Below are 23,269 nucleotides of genomic sequence, written 5' to 3'. Positions count from 1 at the left end.
ATCCATGATTTTCTTTTTTGCAATTAATTTTATGAACAGTTGCCACCTACAGTTGGATATGAGTTGTTATTTCGCTTTCTGCTTTCAACTCATGATTGTTTAATTACATGCATGCAGATAAAAATATAACATATAAACTTAACGTAGCAAATCACAATGTATATGTTAATTTTTTTTTTGCTTATGTAAATATAAAACACAGCTACCGGCTATATCTTTATTGCAGTATATCTATAGAAATATACATGTGGAAAATTATTTAAATTCATGTCCGTTTTACCATTTCGAGAAAAAAAAGATCCCTATATCTATAATAATAATTATCATCTTTCTTTCAACCATGCACCCCACCATACAAAACAGGTCCGCCATCACGCACACCCTATCCTGCACCATATGGATCATATCCTCTACCAAGCGCAGCATATCCTCCACCATGCGCAACATTATCTCGGCTACCATGTTTACAACCATGATCAACACGATGATTGCCACCATGATCAACACGATGATTGCCACCATGATCAACACGATGATTACCTTCATGATCAACACGATGATTGCCGCCATTATCAACACGATAATTGCTACCATGATCTACACCATGATTGCCATATCCACTACCATGATTGCCATCATGATCAACATCTTGATTGCCACCATGATCAACACGATGATTGCCACCATGATCAACACCATGATTGCCACCATGATCAACACGATGATTGCCGCCATTATCAACACGATGATTGCCACCATGATCAACACCATGATTGCCACCATGATCAACACGATGATTGCCGCCATTATCAACACGATGATTGCCACCATGATCTACACCATGATAGCCATATCCACTATCATGATTGCCACCATGATCAACACCATGATTGCCACCATGATCAACCTCATGATTGCCACCATGATTGCCATATCCACTACCATATGCAAGGTAATCTCCTTCACCATGATTGCCACCATGATTGCCTATATGCACACCATATCCGCTACCATCATGACCATATGCAACATCATCTCCGCCACCATGATTGCCACCATGCAAGACATATGCTAAATGTGCATTTATGCACACGGCTGACAAAAGGAAAAGCAGAGCAATGGCGAGCTTCATTTTTAGCTAAAAATATTATATAGATGATAAATGAAAGTGAAATACAGACAGCAGTTAATTATCACATTTTCTCAGAATCTAAAATACTTTTATTTTATAAACTGTAGTGTACATTAAATTGATTATTGGTTCATTTGTCAATGTATGTTCGGTCCATTTTACTGCCTCACGGGTATCATGTTTCTGAAGGGAATGTTAACGCACAATTTACTCTATATATTTGGTTGTGACTGTTAATAAATTAAAAATGTTAAAAAAAGAGATGGGGTCAAAGTTGCTAATAGTCTTCAATCTTTACTTGAATTCATAGTATCACAGCTTAAAAGGTGGAAATTGAGTAACTAACAATATTATGGTTTATTTTCAATGAGATCATCAAATTATAAACGGCTGAAGATAGCCAAAACATCAGAAACATTTAGCATTGAATAACATTTTGAATTTGTAGATTTATGTAAAATTATGAATCAATATTTTTAGTGAATGAGTACGCCCCCTTAAAAGATTCATTTCTTTCGTCTTCACTATTATCCAGAGATAGTGTTTAGGTCACCCTTAAATTGTTTGTTTGATGTTACCTACTCAATGCCTTGTATGGTTTGGTAGGTAGGTAGGGATTTTATTTTTTATTGGCCAACAACATAAGTTATATGGTTGAGACAAGAAAACGACGTTATTAACAAAAAAAATTGAACCGATTTGTGTCATAAAATTTTTAAGGTAGGCTGCTTTTAACGTGAGTAGATAGGCAACATCAAACAATCTTAATTTTATTTTTGGCCTTAAAAACGTTTACAAATGGTTGTTTTCCAGTAAGTCATATACATTCAATAATATTCAAGACAATTACAAATTGACAATTCATCAGTCTTTAATATATGAAAAAGAAATTAGACCACTACAGTTGGTGGACATTTAAATGTCATTGCTGATGTATGACTCACATGGCGAGGATACTTCGTCACACGCAAAGATACGTTTCTTTTTTCATAGGAAAACTGCTCGCTTCAAGGAATGTTGACACAATGAAATTCTACTTGGAAAAAACATTATCAACAAAATACAAAAACCAGGCTGTATAATGCTTGCATGCAGCGTGAAATTCTCTTTTTGATGTGAACATCGTAAAAACAGAACATGATATAGTTTGCACTTCATTAATTTAAAGATACAGTTTGCACCTAAAATGTTCTATAGTTATAATTCAATGTGTTTGTGCTGTTAAACTTACACATAGCAAGTTTATACAGATATGTGCTTACGCTATTTTCATTCATAAAAGCACTGGATACAATTTTGCCCGAAATGCAAATATAACTGGAAAATATGAGATACACCAAGGTAAGGTAATTTTAATCAGAAATTCAAAGTTGGACCTAAACATCCATGTATAATTCCGTACTATACTTGAAGGGATCGGTATCGATGTATTCAATAATATATCACTTTAAGTTGTGTCGTCTGCTGAAGCAGTTGAAAATCAATTTTACAAATATTCAGAGAAATGATATTACTGCAAAGATACACAAACTCATTTCTGAAACTTCCAATTAAGACTAGTAAACTTTTCAAAATTTTGTTTATATATCTTAGTCAAATATGTTAATTTCATATCTTAGTCAAATATTATAAAATCTTCGGCATTTAATCAAATGGCCGCCGATTATTTTCAATTATAAAATCTTCGGCTTTTAAAAGTCTGACCCCCGCCGATTATTATCAAATGTAAAATCTTCGGCTTTTAATCAAGAGCCCGCAGATTATTTTCAATAATAAAATCTTCGGCTTTTAATCAAGATCAAGAGCCCACCGATTATTATCAATAATAAAACCTTCGGCTATTATAAACCAAACCAAAAACGGGCGTATAAAAAAATAAAGAAAGGAACAATGAAATGGAGAATAAAGAATAATGGAGTGTTGTATTGAGTGATTGAAAAATAATGGGGAAAAATATGAAGAATACAGAAAAAATGACCTAAAATTTTGAACAATACAGAAATGACATTGAATGAAAGACCCCAAAACCCTATCCAGACTTTTGTATAAAATAAGGAGATGTGGTATGATTGCCAATAGAAACAACTACCAGTAGCTGACAGAATCCAAATGATTAGGGGTGTAAGCAACTATAGGTCACCATACAACCTTCAAATATGAGCAAAACCCGTACTGTAGTCAGTTATAATTGGCTAAAAAGATGACCAAACGTGTGTCCATGCAAACAAAAAACAGAAATGCCCTAATTAAAGACAAAACAATAAATGAAATCAAATATAGCAGACAGCAATAAATTATAGGCTCCTGATTTTAGAGTAGGCATTTATAGAATATGGTGGGATTAGTGAATTTACACATGATTGTTATTGTACATGTTCAAATTAATTTACCTTAATTGATATTTTGTTACCTTCAGCTGTATATTACAAATGTATTATACCATTTAACATCAAAGTCAAGGACCATATAAACTATGCCACAAAATCATTAGACCAGACCAAAATTCTAATTATAACTTGATCTGTAACTTGTCATGATATAATTACATAGATATAAGAAGATGTGGTATGAGTGCCAATGAGACAACTATCCATCCAAGTTACAATTTATAAAAGTAAACTATTATAGGTCAAGGTATGGCCTTCAACACGGAGCATTGGCTCACACCGAACAGCAAGCTATAAAGGGCCCCAAAAAATTACTAGTGTAAAATCATTCAAACGGAAAAACCAACGGTCTAATCTATATAAAAAACGAGAAACGAGAAACACGTATGAACTACATAAACAGACGACAACTACTGTAATCAGATTCCTGACTTAGGACAGGTGCAAACATTTGCAGCGGGATTAAACGTTTTAATGGTACCAAACCTTCTCCCTTTTCTGAAACAATAGTATAACATCACAACATAGAAAAACACACTATAAAATATCAATTACAATGTCATACCAATCAAAGGGGCCCCCTGTAAGTGATACTTGTAATAATAATCATTGTAATAAATTATTTGTAATTATACTGCTCTCTTAGGGCGTCCTTGATTGACAATAAAAATATTGTATTGCTTTGTATTGTAAAAACTCTGCCTTTATCATGAATGAAGCTCCTTAAAAAGGGCCAAAAAAAACTTGAAATTGTTATGCTGTCTATAAGACACAAACGATACCCCCGCCTGACCATAGGAAATTATAAATTTTACAATATATATGATGATTTAAATGTAGGAGGAGATAGCTGGACAAACCACAGTGGCGGATCCAGAAATTTTCATAGGGGAGGGGGGCACTGACTGCCTAAGAGGGGTCCCCGTTTCAGTCATGCTTCAGTGATTCCCTATATAATCAACCAAATTTTTCCAACAAAAGGGGGGGGGGGGGGGGGTCCGGGCCCCCTGAAAAAAATCTCTAAATCCGCCTCTGAACCAAGATCTCTATTTGCAGCTGTAGTACCAAGAAAATGACCAACTTAGGTTACTACAGCTGTGATCAGCTATAATTGTCACAATATTTGGAAGAAATCAAAATCATGTGGCCATGCACACCTTTATTATGTGTATGAACATCCTACAAAATATTAAAGTTGTACCTTCAATACTGTAGGAGTTAGCCGGACAAACAATGCATCTTACGGACGAACAGACGGACGGACAGGGGTAAATTTATACCCCCCCCCACTATTTTGTCACGGGGGGGGGGGCTTAAAAATTATACAGACGCTTACGTACACACATACATACATACATACATACATACATACATACATACATACATACATACATACATACATACATACATACATACATACATACATACATACATACATACATACATACATACATACATACATACATACATACATACATACTATATAGTCTGCATGTGCTTGCGTGTTTAAGGTTTTCAGTTGTCTTTTCAACAATAACACCTATCTATCTCAACCTTTCTTGGTGTAATGAACCAGAATATGCAAATCTAGAGAGTTTTGAATGTATTTCTCTGTTCCGCGTCTGCATTTGATGTAAGTCTTTGAATTTTTATATTTCCCCGCAGATTATAACAATCATAATATTCGGGTCCCGGAGATTATTTTTTGGTTTGGTTTATAAAAGCCGAAGATTTTATTATTGATAATAATCGGTGGGCTCTTGATTAAAAGCCGAAGATTTTATTATTGAAAATAATCTTCGGGCTCTTGATTAAAAGCCGAAGATTTTACATTTGATAATAATCGGCGGGGGTCAGACTTTTAAAAGCCGAAGATTTTATGATTGAAAATAATCGGCGGCCATTTGATTAAAAGCCGAAGATTTTATAATATAATAATCGGCGGTGAATTTTTAAAAGCCGAAGATTTCGACATTGAAAATAATCGGCGGTGAATTTTTAAAAGCCGAAGATTTTGACATTGAAAATAATCGGCGGGTTTTTATTTTTAAAAGCCGAAGATTTTAGAATTGATAATAATCGGCGGGATTCTAAAAGCCGAAGATTTATTTAAATCCATGTATTTCTGAGGGAAAAATAATAATGATCAGGGGGTTGACTGTGGCTTTCCATAGAAATCATATGTCAAAAAAATTTAGGTTAAGAAGTGATTTGGTCCAGTTAGAAATGTCAAAAATTAGTGTGTCTGAAGCTGTCAAACTGAATTATATACCCATTAATACAGAATTAAGGGACTTGACAGGGGTCCCTGATTCCCACTTCTCTACCCAACTCCCACTTCCCTCCCCTTACTCCAAGAAGAAAATCGATAAAAAAAAATCTTACTACAATATCCAAATTTTTACCCCCTTGTTCCCCAAGTTCCAGCCTCTCACTCTCACTTCCCTCCCCTGACTCCCGCTTCCCTCCCCTTCTCTCTAATTTTGATATAATTCATCCCAAAAGTAGTACACTACACTGTGAAAATCTTTTTTTGAGATAGAGCAGGTACGATTTTTGGAACAGATGGAATTATTGTTCCAAGTCTTTCATAAGACATCGGCCTCCCAAACAAGAAGTAGCATAGGTTAGCTACTAAACCTACAAAATGTATACACACTGAAATGTAGTTTCCTATAATTCTCATGTCTGTTGACATATGCACATATGAACTGTGAAAAATTGGGTTTATCTTTAGAGCAGTTCATTGAAGTATTTATGTCTTTAAGTTTTGTCAGTTTTCAGGCTATTTTTGTCATTTTAATTCGGTAATAACAATGTCCCACCTCCTTAAATGCCAATCATATATTTACCTAATTACTAATCATCCTCAGTCTTACACAATTAAACAGACCATTCATTATACATCTCAATACACCAATACTTGACCTCATTATTGAAGACATAAATTTATTTCTATATATAGAAATGATAGATTTATTCATTACCTTTTACTTTTGGTTTACATTTGAATTTATGGTATTAAAAAATACACTACGAAATAACTGTGTGATCGGGCCAGATGTATCTTCATTTCTGGCAAAACTGTATCCAGTGATTTTTGAGTCGATACCTGTGTAAACTGGCTATGTGTAAGTATAGGGCACAAACACATTGAATTAAGTTAAACATAGAACCTTTTATGTGCAAACTGTATCCTTTAATAGATGGAGTGCAAACTGTATCATGTTCTGGTTTTTACGATGTTCACATCAAAAAGTGCATTTCACGCTGCATGAGAAGAGAGGAGTATGGTTCACTAATCGGTTTTCGGAGGAGTGAGTATAAGTTGTATAAAACTGTATAAAAATAAGAAGATGTGGTATGATTGCCAATGAGACAAATATCCAACAAAGTTCAAATGAAGTGGATATAAGCAATTATAGGCAACCGTACGGCCTTCAACAATGATAAAAACCCATCCCATGAAATCGGCTTAAAAAGGCCCCAACATAAAAAATATGAAACAATTCAATAGAGAAAAGTATAGTCCTTATTTATAATAAAACAATGTACGGAAAACAAATATTACAGACATGAATCAACGAAAATCAATGTACAGGCGCCTGACTTGGGACAGACACATAAAGAATGTGGCTGGGTTAAACATGTTTGTGAGCACTCAACCTTTCCCCTAACCTTGTACAGTGGTGTAACAGCACAACATAAGAACAAACTATACAAATCAGTTGAAAAAGGCTTAACTCATCAGATTGATACAAAGAAGAAAAATATCAGACAAAAACACAGAACAGGCGTGGCAGGGTATTTATCCATCCCTCAGCGATAACAACAACAAAAATAGACCTCAAGTACAGATCTGAGAGTACTCACAGTTACTGACAGCTAGTTCAAAGCCAATAACAACTAATGAAAAAAATCATGAATCTGAGACTGAAATATCAGTCCACATCCAACATCCAATGGATTTAGTGTAGAGACGTCATTAACAATCAGAGAAAAACATGACCTTCTGCAATGCCAAAATATAGATATCGACAAATTGTAGTACAGTGGAAGTACATATGTGTATAACAAGAATATTTAGTAAAGTGTTATATTACAGGTAACAAAATCAATATTTATACCAATAAAAACAATATTCAAAGATGTAATTACAGTGTTGAATTGGTAACCTTTTATAATAAGTTTATTTAAAAGATTGACAAGTTTACCCGGTTCGTATCTAAATTTTCGGGCTTGGTTTACAACATCACCATAAAATTTAGGATGTGCTATTCCGTTTGAAATAAGTTTTCTACAGGTACAGCCAAACTTGCAAACCAAATATTTGAATCTATGGAAGAATTTAGTAAAAGTAATTTGTGGTAACGAAATCCCTGACTTAATTATTCACTAGTTATACATAGATAACGCTTATTGAGATCCAAAACATCACTACAGACACTGGCATTGCGAACGAGTAGGAATATATAAACACCGTAAGACGGTACCAAAGGAAAATCACCGTCCAAAAAAGGAAAAATTAACAATAGGGAAAGAAAACTCATCCATTTTGTCGTAAATTTTTTAGTAGAGTTTCTGGTGTAACACTGAAATATCTTAATCTAGGAAAGGACAGTTATTGCTGCTAATATTTGATTTTTTTAAAGTGAGTTCTTTTGGTAAATTTTAGCAGTATATTTAGAGAATTCTTGATTATTGAAAGAAAAAAATATCATCAAGATAACGGTAAGTATTGGGTAAATTTCAGCAGTATATTTAGAGAATTCTTAATTATTTAAAGAAAAATATCATCAAGATAACGGTAAGTGTTGTTGAATTTATCAATTAAATATGAATTTAGATGGTTCTTTACTGAGTTTGGCCATAAACTGTGATTCATAACAGTATAAGAACAAGTCTGCTATTACAGGGACACAATTGATGCCCATAGGAATACCTACAACCTGTCGATAAACTTTATTGCCGAAACGTACATTAATGTTGTCAAGGAGAAAATTTACGGCTTTAATCATCTCATCACACCTTCAGTAGGTATATCTAGCATATTTACCTGTCTCATTTGAGAAAAAGGCTTTATATGAGTTGCAGCAAATAAATTTGCATTCAGATTTATCAAACGACCATTTAATTAAATAGGAAAACTTTTATTTGATAAGATTGTGTAGTATAAAGAGTTGAAAAGTCAAAACTGTCAATCAAATCAAAAGGACCATAAAAATCACGTAATTTATCTAAAACATCCAAAGAATTGTTTACACTCCAAATATGGATAATTCCACTATTTTCTTATGTTTTATTACAAAAATTAATGATTTAGTTTTTTTTTATCGTACTTTAGGAACTCGTTAAAAGCATCGAAAGATTAGTAGTAGAACACTTACTAGAGGCAGAGATGAAATGATATTTTGCAGTTTTTTTGTGAAGTTAAGGTAACCAATACATAGTGGGGACCTTCAAATGTTCAGAGAAGGCCTTAAGCTGAGCTGTGGTAGTGACACGATTATTTACTGTATGACTCTCTGTGGAGCGTACGGCCTTGAATGTAGTTGAATGTATAATTTCATTCTTAAGGACTTCCATGTAGTATTTGTGTCATACCAACACAACATTGTCGGTACGAAAACAAAACGCTTTGCGAGCACATGAATTTTGTTTTTAATCCTAGAAATGGCCATGGGCGTATTACTTATTCTTTTATTTATTTCTAAATTATTTTTTGTGTCAACTTACCTTGAAGCGAGCCGTTTTCCAATAAAAAATAGAAACGTATCCTCACGTGTGACGTAGTATCCTGGCTGTGACTCATCGAAGTAGATGACAAAATTGGATTGGCAAAAAACTCATATGGGTTCACCTCCGACGATTTAATGCTTGAGAATTTTCATTAGGTATCAAATATACAAGGTTTTTAGATTAGCCACCGCGATATCACCGTGGACAATATGCAGAAATTGTATGATTTACAACATGGCAGTCACCATCACCAGAATAGGAACAGAGTAATGTGCAAGTGCAACTGTTGCGAAAAAAGTTAACAATTTTGGATTTATATCTCTAATACACTTTTTAATCATAAATTAGAGTCGTCACTGTGTACAGTAAAGATAACCAGTCGATATTTGTCATATTGATAATTTCAATCTTTATAATAACTCATACGGCCAGAATTTCCCATGTGAAATCCATGCCAATTGTCAACTGAATGGCTCGTTATTTACGCTTTTATCTTCAATATAAACTTTAAGTATGATACAATGATGGTTCAACCATTTAGTTCGGTGGCTTCATCGTAAAAAACAACCAAGTACAAAGAAAATTACGATAAAGTTAAGTTTTCAACCGACCTTCATTAGCAATGTATAGATTTGAATAAAGGTTGGACGCAGACCTAAATGTGATATTCTGCATTTCAGCTACTTTTTAATAAAAGATTTAGGATAACACATAGATTCTAAAACAAAATACAAGATATTTAACTTACCTTTTGAGACTTTGAAAAGTGCAGATGCAGTATTTTTAATGGTTTATATACTACAGCATGCATCACAAGATTGATATTTATATGCTCAATTTGTCAAACAATAAAATTTTACATTAACATTGATGATATAGATTTTTTTCATTATTTGGCTTTAAATATATCTTTAATGATGTAAAAACCGTTCATTAAAACGTCATTTATCAATATTATTTACAATATATTTCCATTGTGCATGTATAATATTAGAAAGTAGTGTGTTCTATTTTAAACTTCAATCAAGATAGTTGACTGATGACTACTTTTTCTACACGAAAAGCTTTGTGATCAATTAATTCTAAGATTTATATTTACTAACCGGATTTTTAAAAGTAGTAGTTCACAAGGTAACCGTATGCAGAAAGACATGTCTCTCTATCCAGACACTTTATTCGGACTCCAAGGCGACCACTGGCTTATTCCTTTATGCCACGTGCTTAGCAGCGAAGCTCCAAATACCAATTATACAGTCTTAGGTTTGACCCGGCCGGGTTCAAACCCATGACCTTCCGCACTTGTGGCGAACACGTTAAGTGGTCACACATATTTAAAAAAAGACACAAAAGGTGAATACTTTTAAAGAACCATATTTTATTGAGGGTTTTTAAAAAGTAAGTAGCCTTGAAAATTTTCATTTTTTCCAAATTTTCATAAACTTGTAACTTTTCAGTAAATTATGTGATGGTAATTCATCTTTAGGAAAATTTGTTGCATTTTTCATGAATATGCATACAAATAAGGAGATAAGGTATGATTGCCGATGAGACAACTATCCACAAAAGTTCAAATAAAGTGGATGTAAGCAATAATAGGCAACCGCACGGCCTTCAACAATGACAAAAACTTATACCGTATAGTCGGCTATAAAAGGCCCCGACATGAAAAATATGAAACAAATCAATTGAGAAAAGTAATGGCCTACTTTATAACAAAAACAATTAACGAAAAACAAATATGACAGATATGAACCAGCGACAACCAATGAACTACAGGCTCCTGACTTAGGACAGGCACATAAACAAAGTGGCGGGGTAAAGCATGTTTGTGAGCGTTCAATTCCCCTCCATCCCTAACCTGGAACAGTGGTGTATCAGCACAACATAAGAACAAACTATAAAAATCAGCTGAAAAGGGCTTAACTCAGCAGATCGATACAAAGTAGAAAACATAAAACAAAAACATAGACCGGACGTGGAAGGGTATTTATGCCATATCAAGTATTAAATGTTTATTTGAAAAAAAAACATTTTTTAACACTAGAAAAGTATTCCTCATTTGAGGGATACTCATTTGGGAAACTGTTTCCCGTTTGGTTGGTTGTCCCAAACCTGTTAAGTACAAAAGAGGCTTTAGATACTAGTAGGGATATTAAGACTCATAAGTCGTAAACAAACCGACATGCAATGTCATGGCAAAAAGCGAAAAAAGTTTAAAAGACAAATACACCTAAAACCAGAGGTGATATCAGGTGATAAGAAATATTTTTTACAAGCAAGAAGAATAAAGTGCATGAGCGACACTTCAGATAACAGATATAAGAGCTTAGGGTATTTGTCAAGCCAGTGGCATTAATGTCGCAAGACAATGTGATCCTAGATGCCGGCGGCGGTGGCGGCGGCAACATTTAGGTGCAGTCTGTGATTAAAGTTTTTTTTAGACATCAATAACTTTGTCAAACCTTCATGGAATTTAAGGAAATTTGGATGGAAGCTTGTTTATGACCAAAAGACGGTTTCAAGAGCAAAATTTTGAAAATATTTATTTTCATTTTTCCATATTTTACTGATAAATGGACTAAGTTTTTGGCTCACCTGGCCCAAAGGCCATGTGAGCTCTTCTCATCACTTGGCGTCCGGCGTCCGTCGTCTTCTGTTAATTTTTACAAAAATCATTCCTCTAAAACCACTGGGCCAAATTTACCCAAACTGAGCTGCAATCATGATTAGGGTATGTAGTTTAAAAAAATGTGTCCCATGACCCCGCCTGCCTACCAAGATGCCCGACATGGCTAAAAAATGGAACATAGGGGTAAAATGCAAGTTTTGCCTATTATTTTGAAAACCATTTTTTTTTAATGGTTTATAATTTAAATTGAAATTTACATTTGTTAGAGATACATAAAGTACCGGTACCTTATCCAGGCATCGTTAACGTTAGTATACATCGCATTTCAGTGATAAGGTTAGTACTTGTTAGTACACAATATACAGATCGGCTAATAAATAATATGCAACAGATCAAAAGAGAGTACCATGATATTTAATACATTTTAGTTTTAGATGACCCATTTGCCAGGGAAAATACAAATGGGTGAGAACTCTATACAATATATATTCAATATAAAAAAAATACAGCTTCTGTTTACAATTAGTTACTGTATTGTTCACACTTTGAAATCTTGCATTTTCATTTAATTTTACCCTTTTAAGATACAGTTATGAGTATATATATGACTGTTATTTATATTGTTTTTTTTCTAATCATTTGCACTGTTTAAAGTTCAAATCCGATCTCGTGTAAATAAAAGACAACCAATTATGAAATCTTTAGTTATTTAAATTGTGTTCCCGGTTAAATGTCTATTAGATGTTGACATCGACAAAACACGCGCTTCAATCCCTAGAATTTTCGATGAAGGATTATTTGTGAAATAAATGTACGTGCTATTATGAAGAAACACAGTCTGTGGTGAGTATAAATTCTAAACAATAATATATAGTATGTAATATAAATATATATTATATATAAACTATAAAATTAACTGATGTAAATAACGGCGATTGTTTGTAAATGAAGGTGTAAACAATATACTAGTTCAAAATGGCTTTTTGTATTCAAATCATAAATATAAGTATAATACCGAGGCACAGGTTATTTCATAACTATATATGTACTATATATATATCTGCATAATGAGCAAAGAATAAACAAATGATAAACAAATTCGACTATTGATATTGATTACAATATTTGAGATAAACGGTCCAGTTTGTCTATTCCAAATAAGTTCATTTTGTTTGATTTAGCGATAATTTTGATAAAATCATTCATTTCTTTTTTAAAAATACGGAGGATGAATGTTTCATTTAGTACTATTTTGTTGAATTTAATGTCGTTCCGAATAATAAGAAAACACTATCAAATTTCCAATATTTATTTGCGTTTTATGAAGATCTTGATTATATCTAATAATCATGTTTTGGATATCTTAAGCGTGATATCTATGCACATAGTTAACAATCTTTTTATTTCTTTATGATCTTTTGAATTTTATAACAATAGTAGAATAGATGCTCTTGGGTTTAAAAAAATTGCCACATAAGTTACATAGGCCATCGGACTTTCGCATTTGGTACAATTTAAATTCAGTTTAATGAATATTATGTAGTGATTTCCATTGAAATTGGAAAATATTGTTTGATACAGGCAGCTACTTTAGCTTTTATCAAACTGATTGCCAGTCTAGTTCCGTATTAAATGTTCTATTCCATTTCATTTGTAATGATTTTAATTGAATTCTTACTGGAAATTATAAATTTTCTTTTCATATCATATATTATGCTATTCAGGATTTTTATGTGCTTCAAATTTACTGGATTACTAATGGCGCTTCTAAGTTCGTTAATCCTATCAGTGGGGATTGATTTCTTTGTTATATTGTATTCGCATACACAATTACGTTTATCTATTAGTATATCAAATATAATTTTATTACTATAACAGGTTTCCGTTTCGATATTCAATACATCTTTACATTTGGCGATATGACTCTTGGTAAAAGAAGGGAAGAACAAACGTTTCCGTTTTCAATACCAAAGTTTTATGTCAAAGTGTTTTATCCAGTTTTTTGCAATTGCATTTGCATTCCAACTTTGTGTTGGACTTTCTAAGATTCTATAAGCTTATTTTATATGTTTGCTTTTTCTGAAACTTTCCAAACTGATCATTTTGATCTCCCTCCCAAGCACCCCCCCCCCCCCCCCCAGTTTTCATCTAGACAACATAATTTTCTGTCGACAAGACTGACTTTAGAGCCTCAAACAAAATCCCAGAAAAGCGAGTTTATTTCATTTTTTCACACTCATTAGGTATACCCCTCATCTCATTCTCGTATTCCAAAATAAGTATTAATTGGTTTTTTATAATCAATACTTTACCTCTGTAAGTTAATTTTTTTGTTTTCCAAACGTGAATACGATTTTTTATCTTGCCAATAATGGAATCCCATATTTTCTGTTATTAATATTATAACCAAGGTGCACCCCTAAAGCTTTTATGCTATCCTTCATCCAGGTTTTTTTTAATCTTGGTTTTTTGCCCTTTAGCCTCCCAAAAAATAAACCCTTTGTTTTATCGAAGCTAATTTTGGAACCGGAAGCCTTTTTATATATTTCCAATATTTCAAAGGCTTTTTCGGCCGATTGCTCAGATTTGTTTATAAGTTTCGTATCGTCCGCAAACATTGATAATTTAAATTCCATATGTCTGTTTTCCGTTGATATTTTAATTCCCTGTATTTCTACATTTCGGCGAATGGCACACGCCATTGGTTCGCTTGTATTATGAATAAAAAAGGGCTATAGGACATCCTTGTCTTATTGATCTGCTTATTGAAAAGGATTTAGATAGAAACCCATTTTTCGTAATACAAGTGTTGGCATTTTTAAATAGCATTTTTGTCCAGCTACAAAAATTATTACCAAAATTGAAGCCCTCCATATCCTTTATCAGCCATCCCCATTCGACTCTACCAAAAGCTTTCTGCTGGTCTAGAAATATATTTTATCCCTCTTCAATAATATCCTGTAAAAGTCTATTCCCATCACTTATATTTTTTCCCTTTACAAACCCTTTTTGATCCGGATGAATAATTTTATGTAACAACGGTTTAAGACGCTCTACCAAAACTTTGATATAATTTTATAATCCGTATTCATCAAGCTTAAAGGCCTCCAGTTTTATTTATAAATTCTCGTTCTCCTCTCCCTTATGTAGTAAAGATAACATTTCCTTGAATTTCGGTTTACTGAGTTCATTTTCGTCAAATACTTCCTTTACTACTTTAGTGAAATCCGTTTTGATAAGATCCCAGTATATTTGATAAAATTCCGATTTTTTACCATCCCTTCCTGGAGACTTATCTTTCTTAAGATTTTGAACTGTCTTTGTTAACTCATCGACGTCAATTTGTCGTTCTATAGTTTGTCTATCATCGTCCTTCAGTTTCCTGTCAATACATTCGATAAGTTTCTCTGCGCTAATTTCGTCCCAACCCTCTGTGCAAAACAACTCGGAGTAAAATTTAACCTTCTCTGATAGTATTGAATTAATGCCATTATTATATTTGCCGTCCGAGCATTTTATACGATTCCATAATTTGTTTTTAGCTTTCTGTTTTTCTATATTAAAGAAAACATTTTCCATGTATTTAATTGCGTGTACATTTATTTTGTTTGGATCGTCATTTTCATTATTGTGTAATTTATTTTCTAGCTTTAAAATATTTGATTCTGACATTCCAATCTTGGTTCATAGTCTATGTTCCGGGGCCACGTACTATTTCGTCTATTTTAATTTTTACACTACAAAGATCGTGGTCACTAAAAAAGGAAAGTGTAATATTTTGCTACTGTACGCTTTATGTGCAACTAGTTCACTCAAAAGAATAAGGTTTATTCGAGACCTTGAGTTGTTTCTTTGGAAAGTAAATTTTTGAACATTCATATTATGATAGCGCCATATGTCTATAAGGTTATTATTTGTCATTAGGTCTTTTAGCTCGTTGGACGATTAGTCATGGGTTTGATCTTATTGGGTACCTGTCAAGTTTTCTGTCAATATCGCAATTAAAGTCACCAAAAATAATTTGAGACCATTTGTCTCTTGATCTGGTACTATTAATTTTTTAAAAAAGAGTTTCCGTGAATTAGTTTCATTGGGTGAATATATGTTTACTACATGTTTTTCCGTATGAATTTTTATTTCACATGTTATCTTCCGCCCGTTTTTATCTCTAGATTTTTCAGTTACTATACTGTCCTTGAATTGAAATCCGAGAATAGCTACCCCCCCTCGAATCACTTGTACCGCAATTCAAAAAGCTTATTTCATCCCCCCTATCTCTCCATTGTATTTTTCCAGAGGTCTATATCATTTGTAGTACAGTGGGTTTTCTGTAAACATGCAATACTATTTTTTTTTTAACCAACGATGAAAAAATGTTTTTACGCTTTTTTGAATCTCTTAAACCGTTCACATTTATGGTAGCAAGAGTTAAGCTTTTTCTGGTTTAATTAATATACTGTCGCCTTTATCGGATTCAACTTTCCGTAATACATGATTGATTTTGTTGTGATTACAATTTTTATGAATAAAAAATTAATCATTACTACTCCAAGATAAATAAATAAGTAACACCTATATGAATTGTGTGCAAGTTATCATTTTGTACAAATTATAACTTGTACAAAACAATTGTACAAATTATAATTTGTATTTTGACTTTGTACAAATTGTGATTTGTCCAAAAAGTGCCTGTACAAATTACAATTTGTACAGGCACTTTTTGTATATATTTGTTGTGTACAAATTGTAATAATGTACAAATTATAAGGTGTACAGATTTTTTGTACAAGTTATCAGTGTTTTATGAACCGCTTAACACAGGGGATCATGCAAGCACACAGTCTTTTGTTTGGCATATTTCTTTCATATTTCCTTGACTACATAATACAGTCTATTACTGAGCATTGATACAAAAAAACATTAGAAGACTTTTTATGGATATGATTTTGGTATAAGGAGAAAAATAAGATAAGAATTTAAACCATTCAGGTGTCCTTGTTTCCAGTATGAGGACAAAGAGAATAGCACTAAATGTTAGGTTGATGTATAAACATTTGAATTTAAGATGTTAAACTGATATATTCAAAAGACGAACTTTTATTACCTGGTGCAAAAAGGTATGTGTCAAAAAACTTATAACTTGTATAAAAACCCTTGTACAAAACTTACATCTTGTGCACAACACACACACACACATATATATATATATATATATATATATATATATATATATATATATATATATATATATATATATATATATATATATATATGAACATTGTACGATGTTATGGACATTCAGAATCTGCTTCTGGAGATCCCAGCTTGGAATATTTGGTGTAACGTTCAGCCGAGTTTGGTGGTCCTGATCTTACACTCACCGTTCGCTTGTTTGGAGTTTTGAAATCAGTTAGTTTTGGACCATCTTTGTTAAGAAATGATACAATCAAATCTTTCATTTTTTTCACAGCCATCAACATTTATATGTATGCCATTAGAGTCATTGCCATCAAATAATGATTAAATGATTGTACAATTCTTGTGAAAAGTAAAATAACAAAAATACCGAACTTCAAGGAAAATTCAAATCGGAAAGTCCCATATAAAATGGTAAAATCAAACGCTCAAACACATCAAACGAATGGAAAACAATTGTCATATTCCTGACTTGGTACAGGCATTTCCGTACGTACAAAATGGTGGATTTAACCTGGTTTTATAGCTAGCTAAACCTCTCACGTATATGACAGTCGCATCAAATTAAATTATATTGACAATAATGTTTGAACAAAACAAACAGACGTAATAAGTAAAAATGTCAAAAATATGGGTACAGCAGTCAACAATGTGTTATAATTTTAATCACTGTAAAAATGAACAAATATGTCAACAAGGAAAAACAAAATGGCATATATAGACAAAGCGCACAAGCGAAAATGAAAGACAAGAATACAAAAAATGACCACAGCACATCAATACATTGGCGGGATGCATAACTACCGAGCCACGCCAAAAGGATATTACCAAAAATGGACTAAACAGTAATGGCTAATCATTTACAAAGACAAATTAAAGAACACTTTAACGCGTAATTAAGATGATAAACAACGTCAGCACCTATAATCTATACTTCAAGACCATCATGTATTATTTGTGAAGTTGATATGGAATACTCATCAACCAGGTCGTGGTATCTTCCGATGAACATTTTTAGAAAAAGGATGAGACGTTCTTTGACATAACCCTGGTTCATCAACTTTCTGCTCAGACACTGGTGACGTTTATAAAGTCTGGGTAGCAGCTGCAAGCTCTGGAATACCGAATGAGTTGGGAAATGTATTTCCCATATGCAGGTGAAGTTGGTATACTGCTACTAAGATGGGGGAAATTGATAATTTCAAAATTAAAATCGTCTCGTTTGTCATAGATTCTGGTACTAAGGTGACCGCTTATGTCAAATTCGAGGTATAAGTCTATAAATAAGACGGAGGAAGCCGTGTCTGTTGTTTCTTTATTTCTATTTCTGGAGAATATATCAAAGCAATCGATCAATTCATTCTTTTCTCTCTCATACATGTGTCTCACAAAAATATTTGCATTTTCTGTGGTGATATTGAATTTTGCAACGTTTGGACTCTTTTCTTTTCTAGGGATTATTGTACAAACACCTATTTCAAAATTAGGATAGTGATAGAACAGTAGCAAAAATGATCAGAGTGTAGAGCTCTAACTATTGTTCTTTTAAGTCAAAACTGTCAGACGACTACTTATAGGAGTTATTGCCCTTAAATGACGAATTTTACCATTTTAAAATTTTTTTCCCTACTATTTCGAAAATTATAATAGATAGACAGAAACTTTAAATAGCAAAAATGATCATCAAGACAAGAACTACAAGAAGTCAACATAACCAAAATCGTCATACAACTGCTTATTAGAGTAATTGCCCTTTGGTGATGATTTCTACCATATTTTTTGCGTTTTTGTCTAATATCTTAAAAACTATAATAGATAGATAGAAACTTTAAAAAGCAAAAATGATCAGGAAGACAAGATCTACAAATAAGTCAAACCTGACTAAAATTGTAATTCGTCTTCTTATTGAATATATTGCCCTTTAATGACAATTTTCCCAATTTTTTCCCATTTTTGCCTTCTATCTTGAAAGATAGAAACTTCTATATAGAACAGATAATGCTTGTAGAGCAAGACTTTGGTTGGCTTGCTTGTTTTATAGATATAAGAAGATGTGGTATGAGTGCCAATGAGACAACTCTCCATCCAAGTCAAAATTTATCAAAGTAAACCAATATAGGTCTAAGTACAGTCTTCCACACGGAGCCTTGGCTCACACCGAATAGCAAGCTATAAAGGGCCCCAAAAATTACTAGTGTAAGACCATTCAAACAGGAAAACCAACGGTTTAATCTATATAAAAAACGAGAAACACTTATGAACCACATTAACAAACGACAACTACTGAACATCAGAATCCTGTCTTAGGACAGGTGCAAACAATTGCAGCGGGTTTAAACGTTTTAATGGTACCAAACCTTCACCCTTATCTAAACAATAGTGTAACATCACAACATAGAAGGACACACTATAAAATATCAATTGAAATAGCTTAACTCAATCAAAAGACATATTAAAACCAGTGAACATACACTGAACAAATAAATTTGATCTATGATACAATGTAAATACAAAATAAATAAACTAAGGGAAGAATAATTAAAGTAACATGTTATACCGCTGTGAAATGTTAAACAATTTAAGAAAAACTTGTTTGTATAGACATTTTCTCAAGCATTGTAATTAAGATTGACATCTGAAAAGAATATAAATAGGTGGAGTTAATCCTGTTTACATTATAAATAATTAGAATGATGATGTATGTAATGTTATAAAATCCAGCTTATAAATGTGTGAATAATATTTGTCATGTAATGTTTACATGTATAATTGGGTGTTTCTAACATCCAGGATAACATCCAATCAAATTTAAGTATAATGTATACAGGTTTAACTCCACTTATCTATATTGTTTGCTGATGTCAATCTTAATTACAATGCTTGAGCAATTGAGCAAACACATATACAAACAAGGCAAGCAAGCCAACCAAAGTCTTACTCTACAAGCATTAGGAAATTAGCTCTTACTGTGTATAGGTTATGATTTGTTGCTACACCATTGAGTTAATTCGGGGTAGGATGAGCTCTCAAAAATTTAGCCTCGCCACATCATTAGGCTGTCTCGAACAATCAGTCTAATGGATGTCGTTGGTTGTTGTCTGTGTTAATCATTTTCTTTCACTGAATTGAATCAAGCCGTTAGTTTTCTCTTTTGGATTGTATCAAGCTTTATTCTCCAAAGGCTTTTCATTTAATTACTAAACGGTAAGGCTTTTCTTTATTTTTCAAGGCCGGACAGTGACCTCTTGTTGTTTCGTGCTGATTATTAAGCTTAAGAATAATTGTTGTGATTTTAACTGATCTGATTAATGCAACCATTGTTTTTACAGATGTTTACAGTTTGTTCGTATGTTTTGCTGTTACTCCACTGTCCCGAGTTAGCGGGAAGGTATGAGCACTCACAACAGGTTTAACCCCGTATATCGTTTTGTATATAAACAAGGCCGTTGGTTTTCTCGTGTGAATTGTTTTACATTTTCATGTCGGGTCTTTATATAGCTTACTTTACGCTATGTGTTTTGCTGATAGTTGAAGGCCGCACGGTTTACATCTTTGGTCTCTTGTGGATAGTTGTCTCATTTGCAATCAAACAACAACGTCTTATTTTTGAATTTATGATTGTATTTCATATTTTCTTTGTTGCCAATGACCTTTTGTCGAAAAGGATAAAAGAGGGTGTGGATGGGGGTTTACAGAATACAGAATAATGGTCAAAGAATAGAGAAAAATGGACCAAAAAATAAAGAATAGAGAATAATGAGGTACTCAAATATAAAGAATAGAGAATAATGGACAAAAAGTATAAAAATAAAGAAAAACTGCATACAAATTAAAGAATACAGAAATGAAGGACCCCCCCCCCCTCAAGACCCTCATATAACAATTAGTTTTTATGTTTCGATTTATATAGGTGTGTCTTAATCAAGGAATCAACTTTCGATCTTCCATCTTCGGTCTAATAGTGTATGTTTGTAAAAGCTATACAAAGCAATGTTTGACAATGCGTTTCCATTATGTCTCAATGATTGCAGATGACGGAGATTTTTTTTCTTTAAATGTTTCGTATGAAAATAAACTGGTTGGTAGTTGAACTCTTTTAAAGATAGTATAACAATGTACAGTTGATCAATTTAGAGGTTATACAATGTACAGGTGAAATCTATAATAACATTGTGTTCTTTCTGACCTGACTTGACCTAAAATGCTCGTATCGGCATGCCAAGCAGTTTCGAATTTATTATCAGCATTCGGTTTTTACAACTACATCAATTGAATTTGTTTTGGCAAAGGTTTTAATTTTCTATTTTTTTCTTTAGATATATATTTATTTTTCTAGTGGTCAGGGTATATACCATTAAGATATTTTATTTTGTTTGCATAGCTTTGTATGGTTTGTTGATAATTTAGCTGTTCAATAATCAATTGCGACATTGAAAGAAAACAAAAGCAATATATGATTGCTGATTAAGACTTTATGTGGCATGGTAGACATGACACGTTCTTTTATCAATCTACAGCATTTCGATGCTATTGTACATTTAACACCGAACTGATTCGCAAGCTCTATTCCATTGTATTAGCCACCAAGAACTCGCTGAAACAAAATTAGGTTAATATAAGCATTTGTAATTTAAAAGACATTATATGAAATACATTAACAAATATAATAAGTAAATACAGGTCTTAACTTACTAAGTACATATATTAGAGAAATATAGTAAACGCTAGTGAAGTCACAGGAAACAACCCTACAACAAAAAGACCAAACTGACATCTGAATTAGGTCATTTTATGATTTCCTCGACGGACACGCAGGCGTACTATACATGTATGTCATATTCTGAATCTACCCAACTGTAGACTTGTTGTTTATCAGATTCAAAAGGAAGTACAGAAGATCTTACATTCCTGTCAACTACAACAAGTCCATGTACAACTAAGAAAACATAGAAGCGAAAACAAACCAACCGAGTAAGTATTGGTTTTCTGACTGGGTAAATATTGTCTTTTGTACTTGCATTATCCGTCATTTAAACAAAACCTAGTCGAAAGAATTTCTTTCTTATTAAATGAAGCATGAAAAGATAGGTTTGTAAATAGTAAATACACATTTAGTTTCTTATTTGATTCTTATTGATATTGATATTGTTTGATATTGTTGATTATCTTTTATCTGTAGAGTCAGTAGCCATTTGACCTCGGAAACTCTTATTTATTAGTCCAAAATAACATGATATACTGAGTAGTGAATCTGACACGATTGGCAACTATTGTTTTGATAAAATGAAAAAAGGCATGACCACTCCATGCACTCAGAAAAAGGTCATGGCGCCGTAGAAAAGGAACATGACGCCAAACGAAAAAGGACAAAAAGCTTAGATGTGCTTTTTGTTAGTAAGTTTTAGATAAAACACTGATATATGGGATAAAAAAGAAATGTAAAGGTATATGCGTACGAACAGTCACTGGCAGTGCATTTGACACCAATTTAGGAAAGTCTGTCATTACTTGATACATTCAATCACAGGTAACCCTGTCTATCGGTTCTTCTTGTTGATGAACGTAATTTATTAGTGCATCTATTTGCAGCTTTTTGGAAAAAATATTCCTCTGAAAAAAAGGATTGACAGTTTTAATTTTTTTCACATTGTACAAATATGTCAATATTTTATAACTTTATTTTATATTATAGGTATGTGTTTATAATATACTCTATTTAACCTGAAAAGATAACTACTTAACCTAGACCTTAATCATGTGGCCCTGTTACATATAATAATATTATAAACGTTTGATATCAATTCATGTGCATACGAGACGAGTTTCTTGCGTAAATTTCAAAAAGTTTGGAAAGCAAATGTATAGAAAATGAGACAATAAAAACAAAAGGGTATAAATAGAAAAGGTAAAAAAGTTAAAGTCAACTTTGCGCAAGGAAAAAAAAAGAAAATACAATTTTCTAAAGTTATTGATCCAAAGCTCTTTTCTGGATTTACCTTCATTAGGAACTATAAAAGTCATTTATATGAAAATCCCCCCCCCTCCCCCCTTTTTTTAGTTCAATTACACAATGTCATAACTGAAAGTTTAACAGTAAAAATTTATCATGTAAATCATACTAGTAGTTGCATATCAACAAGTATTGGTGAAATGGCAACATTGGAGACTAATTAGCGTCAATCGATT

General features: G+C 32.7%; 1 protein-coding gene across 1 annotated transcript; it reads right to left on the bottom strand.

Annotated features, from left to right (window-relative positions):
- Nucleotides 1-382: 382 nt before the first annotated feature.
- On the bottom strand, nucleotides 383-1,132 carry LOC127724916 (uncharacterized). The gene has a single exon (XM_052231918.1). It carries the CDS (start codon nucleotides 1,130-1,132, stop codon nucleotides 383-385), a length of 750 nt encoding a protein of 249 aa, XP_052087878.1.
- Nucleotides 1,133-23,269: the final 22,137 nt, after the last annotated feature.

Source organism: Mytilus californianus, unplaced genomic scaffold (assembly GCF_021869535.1).
Source record: "Mytilus californianus isolate M0D057914Y unplaced genomic scaffold, xbMytCali1.0.p SCAF_14, whole genome shotgun sequence".
Lineage (NCBI taxonomy): Eukaryota > Metazoa > Mollusca > Bivalvia > Mytilida > Mytilidae > Mytilus > Mytilus californianus.
The sequence above is the reverse complement of the archived record's forward strand: the minus strand, read 5'-3'. Positions and strand labels throughout refer to the sequence as shown.

Bases quoted from the DNA above. Each gene is read 5' to 3' on its own strand.
- LOC127724916 (XM_052231918.1), bottom strand. From the start codon at position 1,132: ATGAAGCTCGCCATTGCTCTGCTTTTCCTTTTGTCAGCCGTGTGCATA.